This window comes from Lissotriton helveticus, chromosome 9 (genome assembly GCF_964261635.1).
Source record: "Lissotriton helveticus chromosome 9, aLisHel1.1, whole genome shotgun sequence".
NCBI lineage: Eukaryota > Metazoa > Chordata > Amphibia > Caudata > Salamandridae > Lissotriton > Lissotriton helveticus.
Window position 1 is genome coordinate 909463289 of NC_136070.1, and position 20489 is coordinate 909483777.

At 45.0% G+C, this 20489-nt stretch overlaps 1 protein-coding gene across 1 annotated transcript in view; it reads right to left on the reverse strand.

Moving 5' to 3' along the window:
• Nucleotides 1-8286: 8286 nt before the first annotated feature.
• Nucleotides 8287-20489, reverse strand: part of NAPA (NSF attachment protein alpha) — a 179139-nt gene continuing 166936 nt past the window's right edge. Inside the window, exon 11 of the mRNA XM_078661084.1 lies at nt 8287-13909. Coding sequence (XP_078517210.1) covers nt 13808-13909 — 102 coding nt within the window. The 3' untranslated portion in view covers nt 8287-13807. The remainder of the gene's footprint in view (nt 13910-20489) is intronic.

Below are 20489 nucleotides of genomic sequence, written 5' to 3' on the forward strand. Positions count from 1 at the left end.
GTTTGGTTCTCCCGATTTAGACTGCTTATAGTTTTAAAAGCACTTCTATGCTGTTTTAGAAAACTCATTAAGAAAAAATAACCTTACTTCGTCAAGGGTACATGTCCGCTCTCACAATAGCAGTGTCCCCAAACTCCCTGCATCTTGAGTTTGTCTCGATTCACTTCCTGCTTATCACCCAACCCGTAAGAGGTGTTTCTCCTCACATGATAGAGTTGTCACTGTTGCTTCTCTCGTGCCTCGTTCGTAAAATATTTCATTTATTGGGTCGTAAAGCAACAAACTTAACACATAATGCATAGCGTTTCTCTTGCATCCATGTCCCTTCGCTATGTTCCTAGGAACATCTCCAGTACTGCATCAATTGTGGGCATGGTACGTAAGTCATGTGATCAGAACTCAAGTTAGTTCAGCAGGAATCTTCTTTAATTTCACTGTCCCCTCTCTTGTCAGTCAGTCAAACAAAACTTTATTGATTTGTTAAAATCTTAAAAGTACACTTCCCACATTCCGTGATAAGAGAAAGTACAGCAACAAAACATGACAATATTCAGCAAGAGAAAGAGTAGCAGCATAACATAATAATTTTAAAACCACAATTACACCTCGAGATACATGTAGTTTAACTTCTCTTGTTCCTTTTAAAATGGAGTATTATAAAATTTATTAAAATCGCTAAAAAGAAAAAAAAAAAAAATATATATATATATATATATTTTTTTTTTTTTTGCCTATACATGACTTCTTCAGATTGCAATTTTTACTACTGTTATACCTTGGTGTCTCTACCTTTATTCAAAGATAAGGGCTGCACTATACATATTCTTCTGCGCATTTGAGGAACAACTTAACTTTATTCATATATTTCCCCAACGCACAGGCTATATCTAAATTCTCCATTTCCACCAACAGAGTAGCAGCTTGCATTCTGTGCGTAATCTTATATTTTTAAAAAATCGGACATAAAAACTCCTTTCAAAAGTCTAAAAATCTCGTACAATCTAATAAAATGTGTAAAATATCGCAGGTGGTTCCTAAAGTGCAGGTGCATTTCCCATTACATCCTATCATTAGGTTTCGAACCCCGTTATTCGCATAACCTGGGTTTATGCCAATCCGCATTTTCAAGACTTCTCGCCTCAGATTGTGGCTGGGTAGCCGATCCACATAGGGGAAGTGTTGGCTACTCTCCCACGCCAATTTCATGTGTGCAACCGAGGACTTCTGAGCAAGGTAGTCCCGATCATAACTACGGGACATATTGACCCCTTGAATCTTTAATTCTTTTTTCCCAATTATTATGGGGTCTTGCGGCAAGCATACCTTCTCTTAGTTTGAGTTGCTTTTTGTTACTAATCTACATATCGAGACAGTTTTTGTCTTGTACGTACCACGGTATCTTATGTATCAGTAATGTATGTCTTTTCTTATGGACTACAGGAGTCTAGTTGCATTGTGGGGCATTGAGTCTGCAATATTTGACTCAGATTGGTGCATAGAGGCCCATTTACAGTAGAGGTTATTGTTTTATCTGGAACATTATCAGAAAATTCTAGTCATCCAGTGATGCTTTGTTTGGCGTCTAGGATGGTCTTACTTATGTAAGGATGGATGAGCCTCCTAATTAAAGAGAGGATGCTTCAAAAGGGAGTAGAATCATAGTATATTACTCCATGGGATTTCATTGTTTAACCCTTTTGGGTGTGTGGATAGTCTATACACCCACGCTTTTCAAAGAGGATTCTCTCAACATTTCTGATCTCAGCAGTCACATGTTCCAAAACTGTCAATTTCATGCCATTGGGAGTATGATGGTTGGTTATGAAATGGTCTGCCAGGTTGGGGATGTTTCGTTTACATCTTATTGTGCTTCTGTGTTCTATAATGCGTGTGCTTACTTTCTCAGTTCTCATACCCATGTACTAAAGGTTGCATGGGCACATGAAATTACTTGTTTGGTGTTGCAGTTTCTATGCTTTCTCAATTACCATCGGGTGTCAGCCCTAGGTCTATAGCTTTAGCTGCTGTCAAGTGTCAAACGCTATATTGGCCACAGGGAGAGTGTTCTATAATAGGTGGAAGACCAAATTTTGATTGTATCGTCTGTGTCGGTCTTTGTTGCTGCTGTTTGGGTCTTCTTTTGTGGGAGAATAATAGTAAGTCTCACTGTCTGCTTCCTACATTTAATATTTTCGCATTATGTTGAATTATTGTTTGGGATGTGATGCAGTATTATACATAGTAACACATACTAGTGGAGGACCAACTTTTTCACAAGAAAAGATTTCCAGGAGTGCTTCTCTGTTTTGAATCCTTGCTCATTTTTTTGGCCTGTGGATTGTGTGTTCCGGATAAATTCTCACTCTAAGCTTGTCAGAGTCTCTGATTGCCTTTTGAAATCTTTTATTTGGCTACAGTTATGGCGTAGCTGGAGAAATTGACCGTATGGAAGATTCTCACATAATGGTCTAGGATGGAAGTTATCAAACCTAAGAAGGTTGTTTTTTGCTATTGGTTTTTGATAGGTGTCTGTATGTAATTTTCCATCATTACATAAGAAAGTGACATACAAAAACTCAGTTCTCTCCTTGTCTATGGTATGTGTAAATTTGAGGTTCCTAGCCTGCCCAGTCAGCCTGTCAACAAAAGTCAATGCGGACCGTCTCCTTTCCATATTACAAAGGCATCATCCGTTTTTCTCTCCTTATGGAGACATATTTTTTAAAGGAATTCCTCTCATGTAATATACATTCCATTTCTGGATTATGGATATAGAGTCCGGTTATGCTTGGAGCGAAGGTATTTCCCATAGATGCACCATGGCTTTGGACATATAGTATATTCTCAGATTCAAAGAAAATCTTTGTCAAGGCCAAACCTGTACATTCCATGATGAATGAATTCTCTTGGTGTTGTGCACTGCCAGTCTTCTTTGTAGATATTTTCTTATCACCTGTAGTGTGTCCTCCTGTGGGCGGCTGATATACAAACTCTCTAATTCTAGACTCATCAATAGGTGTGTTCGGGAGTCGTACTCGAGAGCTCTAATGTGCATCAGCAAGTCTTTAGTGTCTTTTATGTGTGTCTCTGTCTTTTGTAAAATTGGTTTCAAATAGAAATCAAAAAATTGGGGCAGGGTTTTCAGCAGATATCCAATTCCTGACACTATAGGTCGTCCAGGAGGGGACTCGATTTTTCTGGATTTTCGGGAGCGTAAAAAAGAACTGTGTTCAGGTACTTGGGTTTCTCAAAAAATCTCCCTCTGCTTTGGTTATCCGCCCTTCACTCATCCTCCATAGCCAGGTTAGGGGGACACAGCGTGCCAGAATCTGGGGCGGTGTCCAGACCACTGGCATCACCCAGTTCCTAATACCAGTTCATACCCTGGGTTTGAAGGATTTCTAAGGCGTCCTGCTTCCATTCCCAATCCTCCTCATTTATTCCCAAACCTTCAGAATAGGGGAGGATTAAAGGCATGGAGCCTAATGGCTCCGTCGGCACCGGTCTCAGCGTCGATGGACATCTGACGGGCACCGTGTCTTCGAGAATGAGGATTGGGGAGGCGCAGCTGATGATAACCTGTGATGCAGAGGACCTTGACTGTGGACGCGGTGCCGGGGAAGGTCGCTGTGGGTTGCGACCAGTGCTAGTCTGGACTCGGGAACGAGTCTAGTAGGAGGCTGTGGTGCCAGGCCGGAGCCAAAGGAGCAGCACCAACATGGACTCCATTTGAGCCTGCGGGGTTTGAAGGTGCGCAGGCAGGGTCAGGCCGCCCAAATATGGCGCACAAGGCGTCATAGAACTCCTTCAGTTGGTCGGGGGTTGCTCCTGGCCTCAGGAAGGGGGGGAAATGCAGAGCCGACCCAGGCACCCGCTCGGAAGGGCAGGGCCTCGAACTCAGAGGTTCCTCCGTCTTGTCACGCGACGGACGTAGTGAAGTCAAAGTACGTTTTGACTTCTTACGCTTTTTGTGATACCGCTTACCTGACGACTTGGAAGAAGAGGACTTCGATCTTCCAGAGCGGTGCTCAGAACTTCGGAATGGATAGCTATCACCCAAATGCAGAAGCCTGCCCACAGCAGCACACAGACACTTTGACATAAAGACTTCTACCCCACTCTCCTCCCTGATCTAGTCCCAGACTAGAGTCATTGTGCTTTTTACGGTGATGCTAATGTGATGCGTCAGGAGTCAATGTACATACTACTGTGAGACTGTGTTATACGCATGACAAATGTTGTAAAGCGCTCCGATACCTTCGGGTCTGGCCAGCGCTCAATTAATCTCATAAATAAATAAAATAAACTTCCTCTGAACTGAGACCGGGATAGAGGCCGACGGGAGAAATTTCCGAGGCGCTGGCTGCGAATAGCTTTAAAGACCCCTCCCTCAAAGCTTTTGGTGCCATGGCCTGGCAATAGTAGCAAGACTTTGTGTCATGGTCGCATTCCAGGCACCAGAGACACACTAAATGGGGGGGGGGGGGGTCTGTGGCCGACACGGCGCGGTGACAGACACTGCACGGCTTGAACCCCGAAGTCTTTTTGCTAGACATCCTTAGCACACCCCAAAGAAAAGAACGGACGTCAGCGCGGCGGTGTCACGGTTATATTGATGACGGGGACATCACGATGACGACGTAACAACATCACGCAGAGTCGACAGATGACACCTACCGGCGCACATCCATCCTGACGCCAGCTGGTTCAGAGGTAAGGAATCTGCAGCTAGATGTCTCTATCAGATTAACAGTGCCCAATGAAAGTCCTTGTTCGCAGCTCTGCACGAAGTGTCTCAATCTGCTTGGTAGCACACCCAGTGGAAGGCCTATACAGACTTGGATAACGGACATCTAGTTGCCAAGAAGACAACAACTCCAGGAGAAAAATCAAAAGCGCACAACTGCCGCAGCTAAATATCCAGGCATAGAGGTGCACAACTGCCACAGCTAAATATCCAGGCATGGAGGTGGATTGTGCGCAGGTTCATTTACAAAATCCTGCCCTGCCCACTTTCCACAACCAGTGGAAAATATTAGTTGAGGGTTTCGGGTAGATAACTGACACTTGAAGACACTGTAAAACCTGTAAGATCACTCTCTGTTGATTAAGATATGCTATCTGGACTGCCTGAGCTGGAGGATGCAGTAGTCCATTAGTCCGAGCAGCCTCAGTCGTCCTCACTGATAACGAGGGAAGAGGTCGATACATCAGGTTCATAGCCTGAATATCCTGGACTTTTCTGGGAGAAAGGCACAAGCACCTTGCGTAGAATGGCTCTGAAGAAGGGAAGCATCTGCGAAGGAGTCAGGTGTCACTTTGGTACATTGATAGTGAGCCCCCAGGATGTTGGGTAGTCATGGTCAGGAGGTGGGTGACAAGTGCCTGGGGGTAGACCTCCTTCAACAGCCAGTCATTGAGGTAGAGCGGATTGTAACCCCAGGCCTTCTAAGATTAGCTCCAGGGTCAAGGACAGAATAAAGAATGGTACTGAGTAGGTGAATATCTAAAATGAGAGAGGCCCCTGTCCTTTTTCAGCACTGGCAAGTAGCTAGAATAACATTCACAACCAACTTCTGTCACTTGAATCCCCTCTATGGTTCCTTTGGCCAAAACAGCCTGCACTGCCTGTTGTAAGAGACATGTAGTCCTCAGAGCTTTTCTGAGGATCGTTAAAGATTTGGCATGGTGTCAAGAAATGGTAAGGTGTAACCGATGAACAATTTGCAAGGCTAATTGTTATTACTTGCTACCCAGGCAGTAAATGTTAGATCCTGCCTCCAACAGGGTGGTTGTGCTCCATCAAGACTAAGCTAAAGAAGCTTACGGGATGCAGCAGCTGGCAGAAGACTGGGCTGCACACTGTCGCCCTCTTCTGTGGGCACGCTGGTCAAGCAAAGGGTGAGGCGAGTGCTGTACTGGTTGGGGCTGCTAGCAGTACTGAAAACACCCCATACCATGGACACAGAGGGGGGAAGATGCAGAGGCAGGAAGGAGAAGAGAGACGCAGGGAGGGTGATTACAATGTTCTTTAGCCTTGAAAAGTTGAGGGCTAGCAATTGCATGTCCATTAGACTGACCTGATGTCTCAGGAAAAGCCAGTGGACTGCATCTAGGCATGCCCGAGAATGGTCAGACTGGTGCCTTAGCCCTGATAGGGTAGTCAGTGGTATCCAACACACCGTGGATGGTGAACTTAACCGCATCACAACCATCCTGTATAGCCTGGGAAAGTATGGCCTCGGCTTCTTCCGAGATTACAGACAATACTTAGAGCACCAAGTCCCTCAAGGTGTGAGAGTAGCGGCCTAAAGGGCAGCTGGCATTCACAGAGCGAAGGACTAGGCTTGTAGAGGTTACAAACAGCTTACCAAATGTTATATCCTCTTTGATTCCCTGTCAGAAGGAATAAAGGGGTAATAAGTTGAGGTTTACTCAGCTTGACGAAACCTGCATCATAAGGCTCTCAGGAGTGGTGTGGTGGGTGGAAAAAGGCTGTGTTGCCCCAGGGCAATCTGACAGTTCACAGGTCTTCATGAGCAGAGTTTGGCCCAGGTACTTAAAAGATTATTTGTAGGAGCCTCATTAATTGGGAGTAGGGGATCAGAACTCAACTAGACAGGCTGCAACACCTGTCAAAATATTGGTTTTAATTTCCTGGAAAGGAAGTTGAAGCACAGGAACCTCCACCACCCTTCACATTATCATAGCAAAGGAGGTGAAGTCTTCCATGGCAGGTCCCAGGGGGAAACTAGCTCGGTGTCTAGGGAGTTAGCCAGGACACTGGCATCCTGGAGGTCTTCATACCAATATTATTCTTGGTAGGGCTAGGAAATCTCATCCCAAGCATCATAGCCCCCATTGTCAGAGAGCAGAATGATTAATTGATACATTTAAAACAAAACAGGAACCATTCAGGAAGGTTGAGACACTGTATCAGAATCCGAAGGGTGGTAAAAAGGTTGCAGAACAGAAAGATTGCTTTGCCCATCCTTGACTGAGTCTGAGCGCTACTTTGTGTCGGACAGCTCAATGGGTTGTCGCCCAGAATCGATGGTGCCAGCATCCATGGATCGTGTTCGCATTAGTTGTGGCACCCGGGAGGGAACCGGTACTGAAGCCAGTCTGAAGCCCTGAGCGGAGTAAAGGGCCTAGTTGGCACCAGGGGGCAGACCCACCAGCAGAAGCTCAGTTGGGAGGCCTCTCTGCTCCTTATGGCCTGTAGGTGCATCAGAGAGATGGTAACATGCCAAAAAGCTGCAGCATGGCTTTGTAGAAGTTCTTGATTTGCTAAGGAAGCGCAGATGAGCCCAGGAATTCTGGTTGCCGCAGAACAACAGTGGGAATCAACTCTGAAATGGAGCGACTTTGGGAGCGTGATCTGGAGGCACGATGATGCTCTTGCACATTCTCGGGAGTCCGAGATTGGCAGGACAAGGTCAAATCCTGCTTGGACTTCTTCTTTGGATTTAACTGAGGATTTAGCGGAGAAGTCAAGCTGTCACAAGACCTACCTTTAGACCTTGATTAATCTTGGTGTGGGGACTCTCAGCAATCCGCCACCGGAAGCTTTGCTTTCTGGTTTCAAATGGCCTTGGGGTGTTATCAAGGCATGATCACTGCAGGCCTTGGGGCTGTGGTCTAACCCTAGGCACTGCAGGCAGACCATATGTGGGTCAGTCACAGACTTTGTTTCCAACAGTCCCCACAGGATTTGAACCCCGCAGATTTGGGAAGAGACATATCCTTGCACATTGAGGAATTTTTCATGACATTTGTAACAATTGTCTAAATAAGGTGAGGGGTAGCTTCAGATTAGCACTGGTTGGCATAGAAAGAAAGGAAATTAAATCAGCGCACATGAGTAGCACCTATTAATGACCCCATCTGCAACTTATGGAGTGTAGCGATACCTGTGTGGAGGTGTAGCGCCGCTACCTGTGGCATGGGGTAGTTCTGCTTAAGATTTTCCAGATCAAGTCTGACTCTTGGTGAGTATTCAAAAGGCGAGGAACCTGTGGCTAGACGTTTCTATCAGAATGTACACTGTATGGCACCTGTCCTATTCTAACATCTGTAGATGATCAAACAGCTGAAGGTTTTGGATTGGCAGTGAAAGGTTACAGTGATGAGGTTTGTCCCATCTATAATTCCTGTGCCTCAAACACTACTGGAAAACAATACTCCCCCTGGAGATGTCATGTGAAAAAGTAGGACATTTCTTTAAATTCCAACGCCAATTACCGTGCTACACAAAATCTTCTGCAGAGGGAAAAAACGTCAGGGTGTCTCCCCAATCATTACCTTTATTAACTGCTTAAGAAGAACTCAAACAAAATCATTTCACAATACACTGAAAGCTTTAGCTGTAAAATATACAAAGAATCCCTCCACACCCCCAAATACTTTGTCGTTTGTTACAGACAAGACCTTTGGCTAAAATGAGAATTAGTCCTCGTGCTTAAATATGGCAATTCCTTTTGTTTTTACAATGGAGATCGAACAAAGGAGTTTGAGACAGTGAAGTTCTTTAACAGACAGGACAAAAATGCTTAACTTAAGGGTATAATATTACATGCATACTATTTACAGGCCTTCGTCTACAGGCTGGAATTTAGAAAGAACATTAATAGACAACAAATCTTACTTTAAACTCTGACAGCAATGGAATGTTCATCATACATTCCAGTTCAAACAAGTCTTTCTAACAATTACATTACATTAAATATACTTCTACAGAGGCCCTCAGTCAATGTAATCCTTTGGAGGAACAAAATAACATGAAATGGATTGGAATTGTGCCATTTAGGCATACAGGTCAAATGGTTCTTGTTTTTGTAAAGTGCTTAAGGCAAATGTCACTCAAAACAGACACATATTAGACACACTGAGATTATCAACTCCCTCTTCATGTTGTATCCTTAGTAGTACTCCGAGTTAGAAACAAATGCAATGCCATACACACACAATTCCAAACAATATTCTAATCAACGGAATTAAATGATCCAATGTGTCAGTACCCGTTCTGAAGGCCTTGAATTGCAAAGCAGGCTATAGGCAGGCTAGCATTGTAAAAGGCCGGACATTTAAAATAAAAAAATACTGCGTACAGATGCACAATTGAGCTTGGCTCGCACTCCTTATCCATTTTCCATTTTCTTCTTTAGAATGTCAGCTAAAGAGCTCCATAGTAGATACTGTTTTGTGGGTCGTCTCATGCTGATAAGCTACTCCAAAATCAATTAAAACACCATATAGTTTCCTTTGGCGCTGCTTGTCAAATCTTCCTATGAAGTGTGATGGGAAATGCCACACATTAATGTACACGTGTGTAGGAAAAAAAAGAGTTGAGTAGAATATTCCCAGAATTCAGGTTAGTACCAATTGAAAGCTATATTTACACACATAATTTTAGGTGCACTTTACATTAAGGTCACTGTGTGGACAAAATACAATGATGTGTTCAATTAAATATAAAAGCCGTCACATCTTCCTTTGTAATGGAATTGAAGTCAGACTTCTCTTCACCACCTAATGCTCTCTCTAGTGATGGATTGATAGAGTAGGATACTTCATTCGTGAATGTTAGTCTGACGGCACGCAAAATAATCAACAGGTTACAAAAACATAGTTCTTCAAATCTATGCCTTCCAAATATAGCCCATTTACCCTTCACAAAATGTAACACCTAAGATAACGGGAGATATAGTAACAGGCCTTAACATTAGTATAATACAGATCAAAGAAAATACTACTGCCGATATAGACGTCCACAACTGTGGATCTGCATTGCCTTTGGGTTGGCAGTCTGAAATGGGAAGCGATCAGAATCCCTATGAGGTGCTGCCAAACAGTGCGACTGTCTTTACAAGGTACACTGAGCGATGAGATTTACAACCCAAGATTAGCAACAAGAACATTACAAGATAAAACCAAATTGCAATTTCAGTGTGTTTACAGGAAAATCTAATAATTCACATCTGCTAACCAAGACTTGCAAAATCTAGTAATGGCGTGTGTACAAAATTAGCAACGGGTACTTGTATGGTGCATCCTATGCAGCTATATCTGCACTCACATGTTCATAATATATTCTACAGTAATGGGTGTGATGCAGAAATCCCAGGACCTTACAGTGAAATACAATCTTGGAAGAATCTTCTGGAATTGATGATTAACTCTAAAGTACTGGAGACCATTTATGGCTGGTAATACTGTTTCAGAAAAGCAGCACTATAAGGAGTTCACATGATCTAAATTTGTATTAAATGCTATTACATTTGCTAGTTCCCTTTAAATCAGTTTTTATCTTTGTTTCATCAAAAAATGGTAGTTTCTAAAAGAAGGCCAGGGTATGGGAAGCAAAAATACCATATCATATAATTTACAGACAAGAACAATGTACCCTACATGCTATTATGATCAGCATTTTGAGAAGAATCCACATAATGACGCCTTTTATTAGTCCAGCTGAACTGCAGACAGACATGCAAGCAATGTGGGTTATTCTGCATTCCTTGGCACATCAGCATAAGAAGCCAGTTCAAACCACTCCATTTTGGCTCACCACGGTGTGGGGGTTCTCTATATTTTCATGCCTATCGTGGAAGTCACCCCAACTAATGGACCATTGCTGTGGAATTTATCTCCAAGGAGATAAAATGGCAACTGACCGTACATGTTTGCATAAATATGTTTATCTTTAGATGCGGATGACAAAACAGCGACTCTCACACTTGACCACACGCCCTACATCCCCAGAAGTCAGCATCTTTCTTTTCAGAAGTTTAAAATGCCTTTTATGCACTTTATGAGCAAGATAAGCCCATAGTAAATATATAATTTAAGGTAATAATGAATTTTGGCAAGAAAATGATGACCACCATATCCCCAAAGTATAAATAATGACCAGATGTTCGGAGGATTTGTTCAGTAAAGTTCATACATTTGTGCCCCAAAAAATTATTCCCGATTTTGCATTACTTCCTCATGACCAAAGGTTAAAGTGATAAACGAATGCAAAACTATTTAACTTTTTATTAACACTACCGAATTAAACTCTAATTGATGGGTAAGGCACCACACATCATCTTTCCTGACAATGGTACAGACACCAAATGCAGTGTCAGAATATGTCTCAAGAGCTAAACCAGTAGATGGCAGATGGCCAAGGTACTGGTAGACAGACGGTTGAGGGGAAAAGTAAATTGCCAGATATTGTACTATAAAAATGGAAGGGCAAACATAAAATGTCACTTTATCAGTGAATCCTTAGATCTGTGACACCGATGCCAGTAGCTGCATTTCTGTGAGATAGGGATAACTTAGCCATGAAGTCCTATTCTTAGTTAGCTACTTTTCCAGTAGTGTCTTATGAACTACACTGTGATACGATGCCACTCAGGCGTTTTAAAATCTACTCGAGTTACATTCACCTGCATCAGCAAGAACCTGCCAGGCTAGGTGGAGCAATTAATTCGCATATTTAAGGCTACAGTGATACTTGATTCATTTCAATAACGCAACATTGGCATTTTTTTAAAAAATCTAGAACTTTTTTTTATTACATTTATTGGTGTTTTGCAGATGTTGGAGCGTTGCCTTCTGAACCCTAAAAAAGTTTATGTATGGCAGGTGTTCACAAACCCTTGAGCAGCAGATATATGAAAGGTGTGCAATACTGTCCAAATAATTCAGGATTTACACCACGCCTTAGTAAGTCGAAAAGATGTAAAGGTGTTTATGTTCCTATGTTCAAATGTTTGACATATAATCTGTCTTGCACGAAATCTCATTCCGGTTTCAAACCTTTGTTCTTGAAGTGGTTACAGGACAAGAGCTTAAAGAGGCAAGATGCTTCACTGAATATGAATTTGCAAGTCTTTTAATGCTGTTGAGGATTGGGGTGGGGCAACAAGCTGCATGGACACAAGCTTTGAGTCTTAGTTTTCTTAAAAGATTTCCACTGAGATTCAACGAAGGCTGACAAAATTGTGTCCCACAATCTAATATGAGAGCTGACCGAGACGTATCTGCAAAATAAGGTTAGGGTTCTCTTCAGAATCAGTTAATAGGCAATACATAAATAACCCTGATGGATGAAACTCACAGGACACCAAACTAACTCTTTCTCCTGCCTCAAATATTGATGATATCTCTTTGAGGAGTTTGGAATCCATTCCATTCAATTCAGTCACGAAAGGGCAGGCAGCAACCCAGGCGAGATCTACCTCTTACTTTGCTAGGGGAAAGAAGCAATAAATTCAACTTTTATTGAGAAGTAAGTAGTTTCCAAAGAGGATACGATTACTAAAAGATCGGGAGGTTTCTCATTTTATATCCTAATTCTTAAGAGAATCTAACAATTCTACCTTAACAAGACTACTAATTAGACGAACATCACTAAGCACCAAAATTCAGTTTCAACATAAAAAGTACAGCTTTATGATGGCATCACATAAACAATAAACACAATTGTAGATATGAATTCTGCAAGGAATGTTCTCAATCTTTTTTCTTTTTTTTATCAGTACAAAAGGAGCGTTGCACCACACAGATGACTGGATCTTCAAATTAGAGGGAGCACAGAGGAGAAAAAATAGGCTCCACCTAAGCAAATAAAACAGCACGCACATTGTAGTTTAATATCCTCTCAGCCAGAATAGGTTGTAAGAAAGACTGATATAAACCATAAATGGTATTCACAACCCTTTCCACAAATGAGAATGTGAAAAAACTTGAAGTCTTAGGGAATGCAAAAGTTATCTACATGTGAAACGTGCATTCCTGATGGCAGGTGTCCGTCGTTGATAATAAAACACATTTTATGATGTAGGAACCCAAGAAGTGCTGTGTACAGGTGGTCGTCAGAGTACGAGAACGGTCAACTTGGGCTAGCTTCAAACTCCCTTAGGAAAAAGTACTTAGAAACACACTGGAACAGAGCCCAGCAGTATACAAAACACATGGCTTATATTGTAAATAAATAATAATGTTTCCAGAGCTTGAAGAACAGTAAAGACTAAATATAACTTTTGGAACTTTATGTCCATTGTACGCTACGGGCGAACATGCAAAGGCAGTAAGCGGGTAAAAACAAATTCCTTAATAGGAGATGGGAAGTACCACGGTGATATGGGGGAAGAGAGAGGGCAAAGGCGTTCCAACATCCCAAGAAGGGAATTCGCACTCTTAACCCTTTAGGTGCTGCCGTCGGCCAACGGTCGTCACGGGCACTACCTCCCCAGTGCTGCGTGCGACCGCTGGACGTCCAGTTCAGCACTGGATAATGGACAGCGCAGCACTGGGGAGGTTTGTTTACGAGCTCCTAAGGTGTTAAATGTTCAGAAAGCCATTTATCTCTGCTCTCAAACCCTCCTCACTTTCCTACGTACAAACAAAATAAACAATCACAGCTGCACAATATTTGAGAGCCTCATATATGGGAATTTATCTTGACAATAAAAACAGCTTTTTCCAGAAGTTCAAAAGCTTTTGCTCTCTAGAATTGTGAGCACAGGAAATGAAGCTTATTAAACGTAAAAAAACGTGTGGCCGTTTTATAAACAGGGAAATTAGAATCTACCATGCATGCCAAACGCCAAAGGCTGGCAGGCTCATTAACCTATGCTAAACATGGTCTTATTCGGGTTGCTGTTCAAGGATTTCTAGAAGATTAAGTATTAATATATTTTATTTAAGTCTTAGATTTCTACCCTTCCCTAACCCCACCCTCCAATTAGATCCTTAATCCATGCAGCATTTTCCTTTTTGAAGCAGCAAAGAGTGATGTGGTTCCTTCGTGGGCTTAGCGCAGGTCCTCCTCCTCACCCTGGATAGTTTTCTTGATACGTAGCAGCATGGTGGTAAGCCACTGGTCCAGCCTGGATATTGAGTCATATTCCTTCACCTGGAAGAGGGCAAACAGCACAACCAACATGGGAAACAGACCAAAGTCACAAGAAAACAATCAGAAAAAGTTATTTAACCCCTTAAATGCTGCAGTCGGCCAACGGTCATCGCGAGCACTACCTTGGTACCCCGCACCCGTTTTTTCGAACGTTCCGCACTGGTGCAGAACGTTCGAAGCAACTAACGAGTTAAGGATCGCCTTCCATCCCCATATTTAAAAACATCTGAAACCAACATATACTGTGCACATACTATAAGGAAGCATGCAGATGCATGCAGGGCGGGACACAAAACTCATCAATGTAACATCGAAGGAAGGTAATGTTAAAATAAACTGAGTGTTATTATTAATTAGAATGTGTGGGCAGATAGACTCAAGATAGCAAATGTGTTGAAATACAATAAAACATTTAAAAGATTGCTGCTGAAATTTGATGACTGCAGGTCACAACTCTGATTTTCAATAAGGCCGACACAGCCTTCCATTATCCCATGGTCAATAAATGGAGTACCACTGAATTAGGTACTTGCAACACTAGTTTCAGTCTTCAGATCCAGAAATGGATTAAATTCTGCTTTGATCATTCCATCCTAACAAAGAAGCAACCGTAGTTTTATGTGCATGAAGAAGTGAACATTCGGTTTTGAATTCAGTGCATTCCTGTCTCCTAGTAAGGGAAAGACTCAAGACTAGAGGAGGAAATAGCAATCTGGTTTAACCATGAAGAAAGGAACTAGGAAATGAAGATTAGGTAAAGGAGACCGTGGATCTGGGTGTATTAGGGCAAAACTGGGAAATACACTAGCAAAAAAAATTATTTGGTCCAGTCAGGCTCGTTTGAACAACATTAAGCTCAACTCTGGGTAGCTGTGGCTTCAAGCAGCAAAGCTTGAACAAAGGAACTTTATGTAAAGTATTTAACAGTACCAAACACGAAATAAGAAAGCTGCACAGCACGAAAGAAATAACACCAATTTATTAAATAGATAATATTTTTTGACGTTTTAGAGTTCTTGAAGAGCTCAATCCACCAGAAGGCTCAGGAAATACAGATTATTAAAAGTTCTATCACTTTTAATATCAACTGCAAAGAAGCATTAGTCAACAAAAAGTTTGGAAACATTTCCAAGAAAAGTTAGTTTGGCTACTCAGGCGTTGGGCGAACTAATTAATGGTAATGGTACAGTCGAACAGCAGTATGACAACTGCCTTCGCAGTCTGCAGTTGCAGGCTGGGAGCCATTTTGTACTTTGTCACACACCAGGTGGCACAATCAGCGCTGTAGCCCTGGGTGGACACTCTGCCTACATGCCCTTGGTAATGAATATGCTACTTACCAGTATGCATCTGTTCTTGGCATGTAGGGCTGCTGACGTTCATATCTATAGCATAGATCGCCGCCTAGTGTTGGGTCCGGATGATTGCACATTGTTGTCCTGGAAGAGTCTTCGAAGTATCACGAGATAGGTGGCTCCTCCCCTGGACTACAGTGCGCATGGGCATCGACTCCATCCCCAGATTGTTTTTAGCCATTGTGGCGAAGATGGAGTGTAACAGTGTGAGCGATGACCATGCTAAGAGTAAGTGTAAAGTCTGCAGCCGCTACAGGCGCCGGGGAGGAGGGTGGGCGATATGAATGTCAGCAGCCCTACATGCCAAGAACAGATGCATACTGGTAAGTAGCATATTCAGTTCGAGGCATGTGGGCTGCTGAATTCATATCTATAGCATAGAATAAATAGCAGTCCCTCCATTAACGGCAGCCGCCTGTGCCAGCTGCAGATGTCTGAAAAAGTGTCTTAAGAACAGCCTGCCCTACAGCTGCTTGGAGTGCACATCTCCACAGTAGTGTTTAGTAAATGTGTGTGGTGTAGACCATGTGGCTGCTCTACAAATATCTTCCAAAGGGATATTGCCAAGGAAGGCCATGGAGGCCCCCAACTTGTGGGTGGAGTGGGCTCGGGGGGGGGGGGGGGGGGGGGGGGGGACCGTTAAAGTGCGCTTAGCCTTGAGATAGCAAATCTGAATACACTTAACCATCCACCTGGCTATACCTGCTTTGGAAATGGGGTTGCCTTTGTGCTGGGCTGAAAAGGCAACAAAGAGTTGTTGTGTCTTCCTAAAATCTTTGGTCCTATCGATGTAGTACATCAAAGCTCGTTTGACATCAAGAGTGTGGGCATTCTTTCGGCTACTGTCTCTGGGTTTTGAAAGAACGCGGGCAGCTCAATGGTCTGATTGACATGGAACTGCGAAACCACTTTAGGAAGAAATTTAGGGTTAGTGCGCAGCACCACCCTGTTGGAATGAATTTGAATGAATGGCTCTTGTACAGTGAGCGCCTGTAGCTCACTAACACGTCGCAGAGACGTATTGGCAAAAAGAAACGCCTCTTTCCATGTTAAGAACTGAATCTCACATGAATGTAGAGGCTCAAAGGGTGGGCCGATCAACCTGGTGAGGACCACATTGAGGTTCCATACAGGAGCTGGCGGGGTCCTGGGAGGGATGACCCGTTTCAGTCCTTCTAGGAAGGCTTTAATGGCAGGCACTCTGAAAACGGAGAGATGCTGCCTGTTTTGGAGATAAGCCGCTATGGCGGATAAGTGTATCCGAATGGAAGCATATGCTAGATTGCATTTGTAAAGATGTAACAAATAACAGATGATGTTGGGAGTGGATGCATCTAGCGGGTTGATGTTGTGTTCAGTACAGTAAATGACATACCGCTTCCATTTTGCTGCATAGCAGGCTCTGGTAGTGGGCTTTCTTGCCTCCCGTATGATATCCATGCATTCAGGAGGCAAGTCAAGGTAGCCAAACTCTAAGACTTCAGGAGCCAGATCGCCAGGTTGAGCTGTTGCGTATCTGGGTGCTGAATGTCGCCACGGCTCTGCGTCAAAAGCTTGGGTGTGAGGTGCAGCCTTTGATGCGGTACCACGGAGAGTTCTAGAAACGTGGTGTACCATGGTTGGCGTGTCCACGTTGGAGCAACCAGGATGAGTGTCATCGAGTGTTGCTTTAGCTTTCATGCCACCAGCGGTATGAGAGGTGCTGCGGGAAAAGCGTACGCAAATCTGCCTGACCAGTTCATCCATATCGCATTGCCCTGCGACTGTGGGTGAGGGAACCTGGCGGCAAAGCTTTGGCATTTTGCGTTTTCCCTTGTGGCAAACAGGTCTATCTCTGGATAACCCCACTGCTGGAAGTACGGGCGGAGTACTGATGGATGTATCTCCCACTCGTGCATTTGGTGGCTGTACCTGCTGAGCAGATCCGCCATCTGATTGTCCTTGCCCGGGAGGTGTTCCGCCATGAGGAAGATGTTCCTCTGAATGGCCCACTTCCACATGCTCTGAGCCAGATGAGACAACTGTGGAGAGTGTGTACCTCCCTGCTTTTGAATGTAGTACATGGCCGTCATGTTGTGCGTCCGGATCAACACGACCTTGCTGCACAGATGTACTTTGAATGCCTTCAGTGACATGAAGATTGTTCTAGGTAGTTGATGTGCATCTTCTTTTGCTGCGTTGTCCATAGTCCCTGCACCGTGTTGTGGAGCACATGAGCTCCCCATCCCTGGAGGGATGCGTCCGTCGTCAGGATAATCTGTGGCACAGGCTCTTGGAACGGTCGGCCCTTGCAAAGGTTGTGTGGATTCCACCAATGCAGAGAGCTGAATGCCCGACCGGTCACCAACACTAGGTCGTTCAACTGTCCTTGAGCCTGCGTCCACTGAGGAGCCAAGCATTCTTGGAGCGGACGCATATGTAGCCGCGCGTGCGGGACTATGAAGATGCAGGAGGCCATCATGCCTATCAACTGCATGAACACTCTTGCTGGAAGCGAGTGCTGCAGTCTGAACTTCTGGATCAGTGACTGAATGCTGTCGATCCGCACAGAATTTGGCTGAGCTGTGGCTGCCAGAGTATCGATCGTCGCACCCAGATATTGCCACACATGGGCTGGCTGAAGGTGCGACTTGGGATAATTCAGTAAGAATCCCAGATCGTGAAGAAGGTGAATGGTGTGGGACATGTTGGCGGCGCACTGCTGGGCCGACTTCGCTTGGACAAGCCAGTCGTCCAGATAAGGGTAAACGTGAACGTTCTGCCTCCTGAGGTGCGCAGCTACCGTCGCCAGACATTTTGTGAACACCCTGGGCGCTGTGGTCACCCCGAAAGGTAGGACCGTGAACTGATAATGCCGACCCTGAATAGTGAACCTGAGGTATTTTCTGTGTGATGGATGCAGTGGAATGTAGAAATATGCATCCTTGAGATCCAAGGTTGCGAGGAAGTCTCCCTGATTGAGCAACGGGAGAACCTGCTGCAGTGTGAGCATATGAAAGTGTTCTGATAGAATGTACTGATTCAGGGGTCTGAGGTCCAGTATGGGTCTGAGGGACCCGTCCTCCTTTGGGATTAAGAAGTACAGGGAGTACACTCCCGTGCCTTCTTCCTCCACCGGCACGAGCTCGATTGCCCCTTTTTGCAACATGACAAGCACCTCCTGCTGCAATAAGTGCAAATGCTCTGTGGACATAGGATGGTGTTTTGGTGGCATGTTGAGCGGAGTGGATGTTAACTCCAGACAATAACCGAACTGGATAAGTTTCCTGACCCACCTGTCTGTGGTGATGGATTTCCAGACCGGCAGTAACTGCTGGAGTCTCCCCCCGACAGGTGTAGTATGGTCGGGGGGCAGCGACAGGGCGTCACTGTTTGTTGGTGGCAGAGGAACGGGAGTTGTTGTTTCCACGACCTCTGCCCTTGGTGCCGTTGCCCCTATAGCCGCCTCTACTCTGCTTGGCGTAAGAGGACTGCGCCCCGCCTTGATTGTATTGCGTTTGCTGGGACATCTGGCCTCTGGAAACACCTCTATTGCTTGAGCGACGAAAAGTACTGCAGCGAAACTGCTGGGACTGGAGAGCCCCCATGGACTTCGCAGTCTCGGTATCCTTCTTTATCTTTTCTAAGGTGGTATCCACCTCAGGACCAAATAACCTATCTGGGTTTACTGGCTGATTGAGGATGGTGGTTTGTATCTCCGGCTTGAACCCGGAGATTCTGAGCCAGGCCTGACACCGCAACATCACACTGGTGTTAATGGCCCTGGCCGCGGTGTCCGCCACGTCCAGTACACATTTAATAGAAGCGTTGGAGATGAGCTTCCCTTCCTGAATAAGCATCTCAGCTGCATCCTTATACTGATCTGGAAGATGTTGTAACAGGGTCTCTAGTGTGTCATAGTGCGCCCTGTCATATCTGGCCAGTAGTGCCTGAGTGTTTGAAATACGCCAGATATTGGCTGCCTGAGCCGCCACCCTCTTCCCTGATGCCTCCAGCACTTTAGATTCCTTGTCAGGGGGAGGAGCATCACCAGTGGTCTGCGAGTTCGCCCTCTTCCGGGCATTAGAAACGACCAGAGAGTCCAATGGCAACTGGCCCTTGATGTAGGTAGGGTCGCCAGGTGCCGGCTTATATTTCTTATCAATCCTAGGGTTGATCACCCTGGCCCGTGTGGGTTCCTTAAAAATGTCCGCAGCATGTTTTAGAACCCCTTTCAGCATGGGGAGAGTCTTGACAGTCTTTTCTGCTGTGGAAAAGGTATCAAACAGGAATTCCACGTCGATAGGGTCAGCATGCAGCTGGACGTCGTGGTTTTTAGCCGCCCTCTCAATTAGAGCATTAAATGCCGTCAAATCCTCAGTAGGAGAGGTCTTGACATTGTACACCTGAGTGTCCTGGGCAGTTTGCTGATCCCCTGGGTCACCTGTATCTGCCCATGAGTCTTGGTGATCCTCAGGATCAGTGTTGGCAGGAAAGTCATATTCCTCGTCATCACCTTCTCCACCCTCTACATCTGAATAAGTGGGTGAGGGTGTAGCCACTCTTGGAGTCCGTGGAGCAAGCGGCTCCACCAGAACTGGGGAGTCCGCAGCAGGCTTCTTGCGCTTCAAAGGAATCGTGTAGGACTACAAAGGCTGGGTTGCCGTGATCTTCCTCTTGTAGAGGGTAAGTTTCCCGGTGTCGGCGTCGATAAAGTGTTCCGACTGCTCCTCCACCAAGGGTCGTCGATGCTTTAAGCTCCCAAGCGGCTGAGAAGGCTTAGACGCTGTAGACACTTGCACGGGTGCTTCGGCGACCGGCCGTGGTGCGAAGGCCTTCGGTGCTACCTTTGGCGGCAGCGTAAACAGGAGTGGCGTCGAAGATTTTGGCGTTGTGGCAGCTGGCTTCGTGGTGGAAGCATCCTTCGGAGCGGCTGCGGAAGCCTTGTTCCTGATGCGTTGTAGGGAGTCAGACACCTGCTTCGTAAAGGAAGTGGACAGTTTCGTCGACCCGACAGACGTCTTCGGTCCACCAGCGAGTGAAGACTCGAGCGTCGATGCCTTGTTCTTATCCGGCCGAGGTACAGGATCAGCCCTTTTCGGCGCGCTGTGCCCTCCTTCCGTGTCGACGGCCTTCGGCGCCGACGTTTTCATGTCGGGGGCCTTGACTACTGCGAGTGGGGCCCCAGGCTTCGGTTCGACGCCCTTGGCCGATTTTGGCTCGACGCCCTTGACCGACTTCGGCTC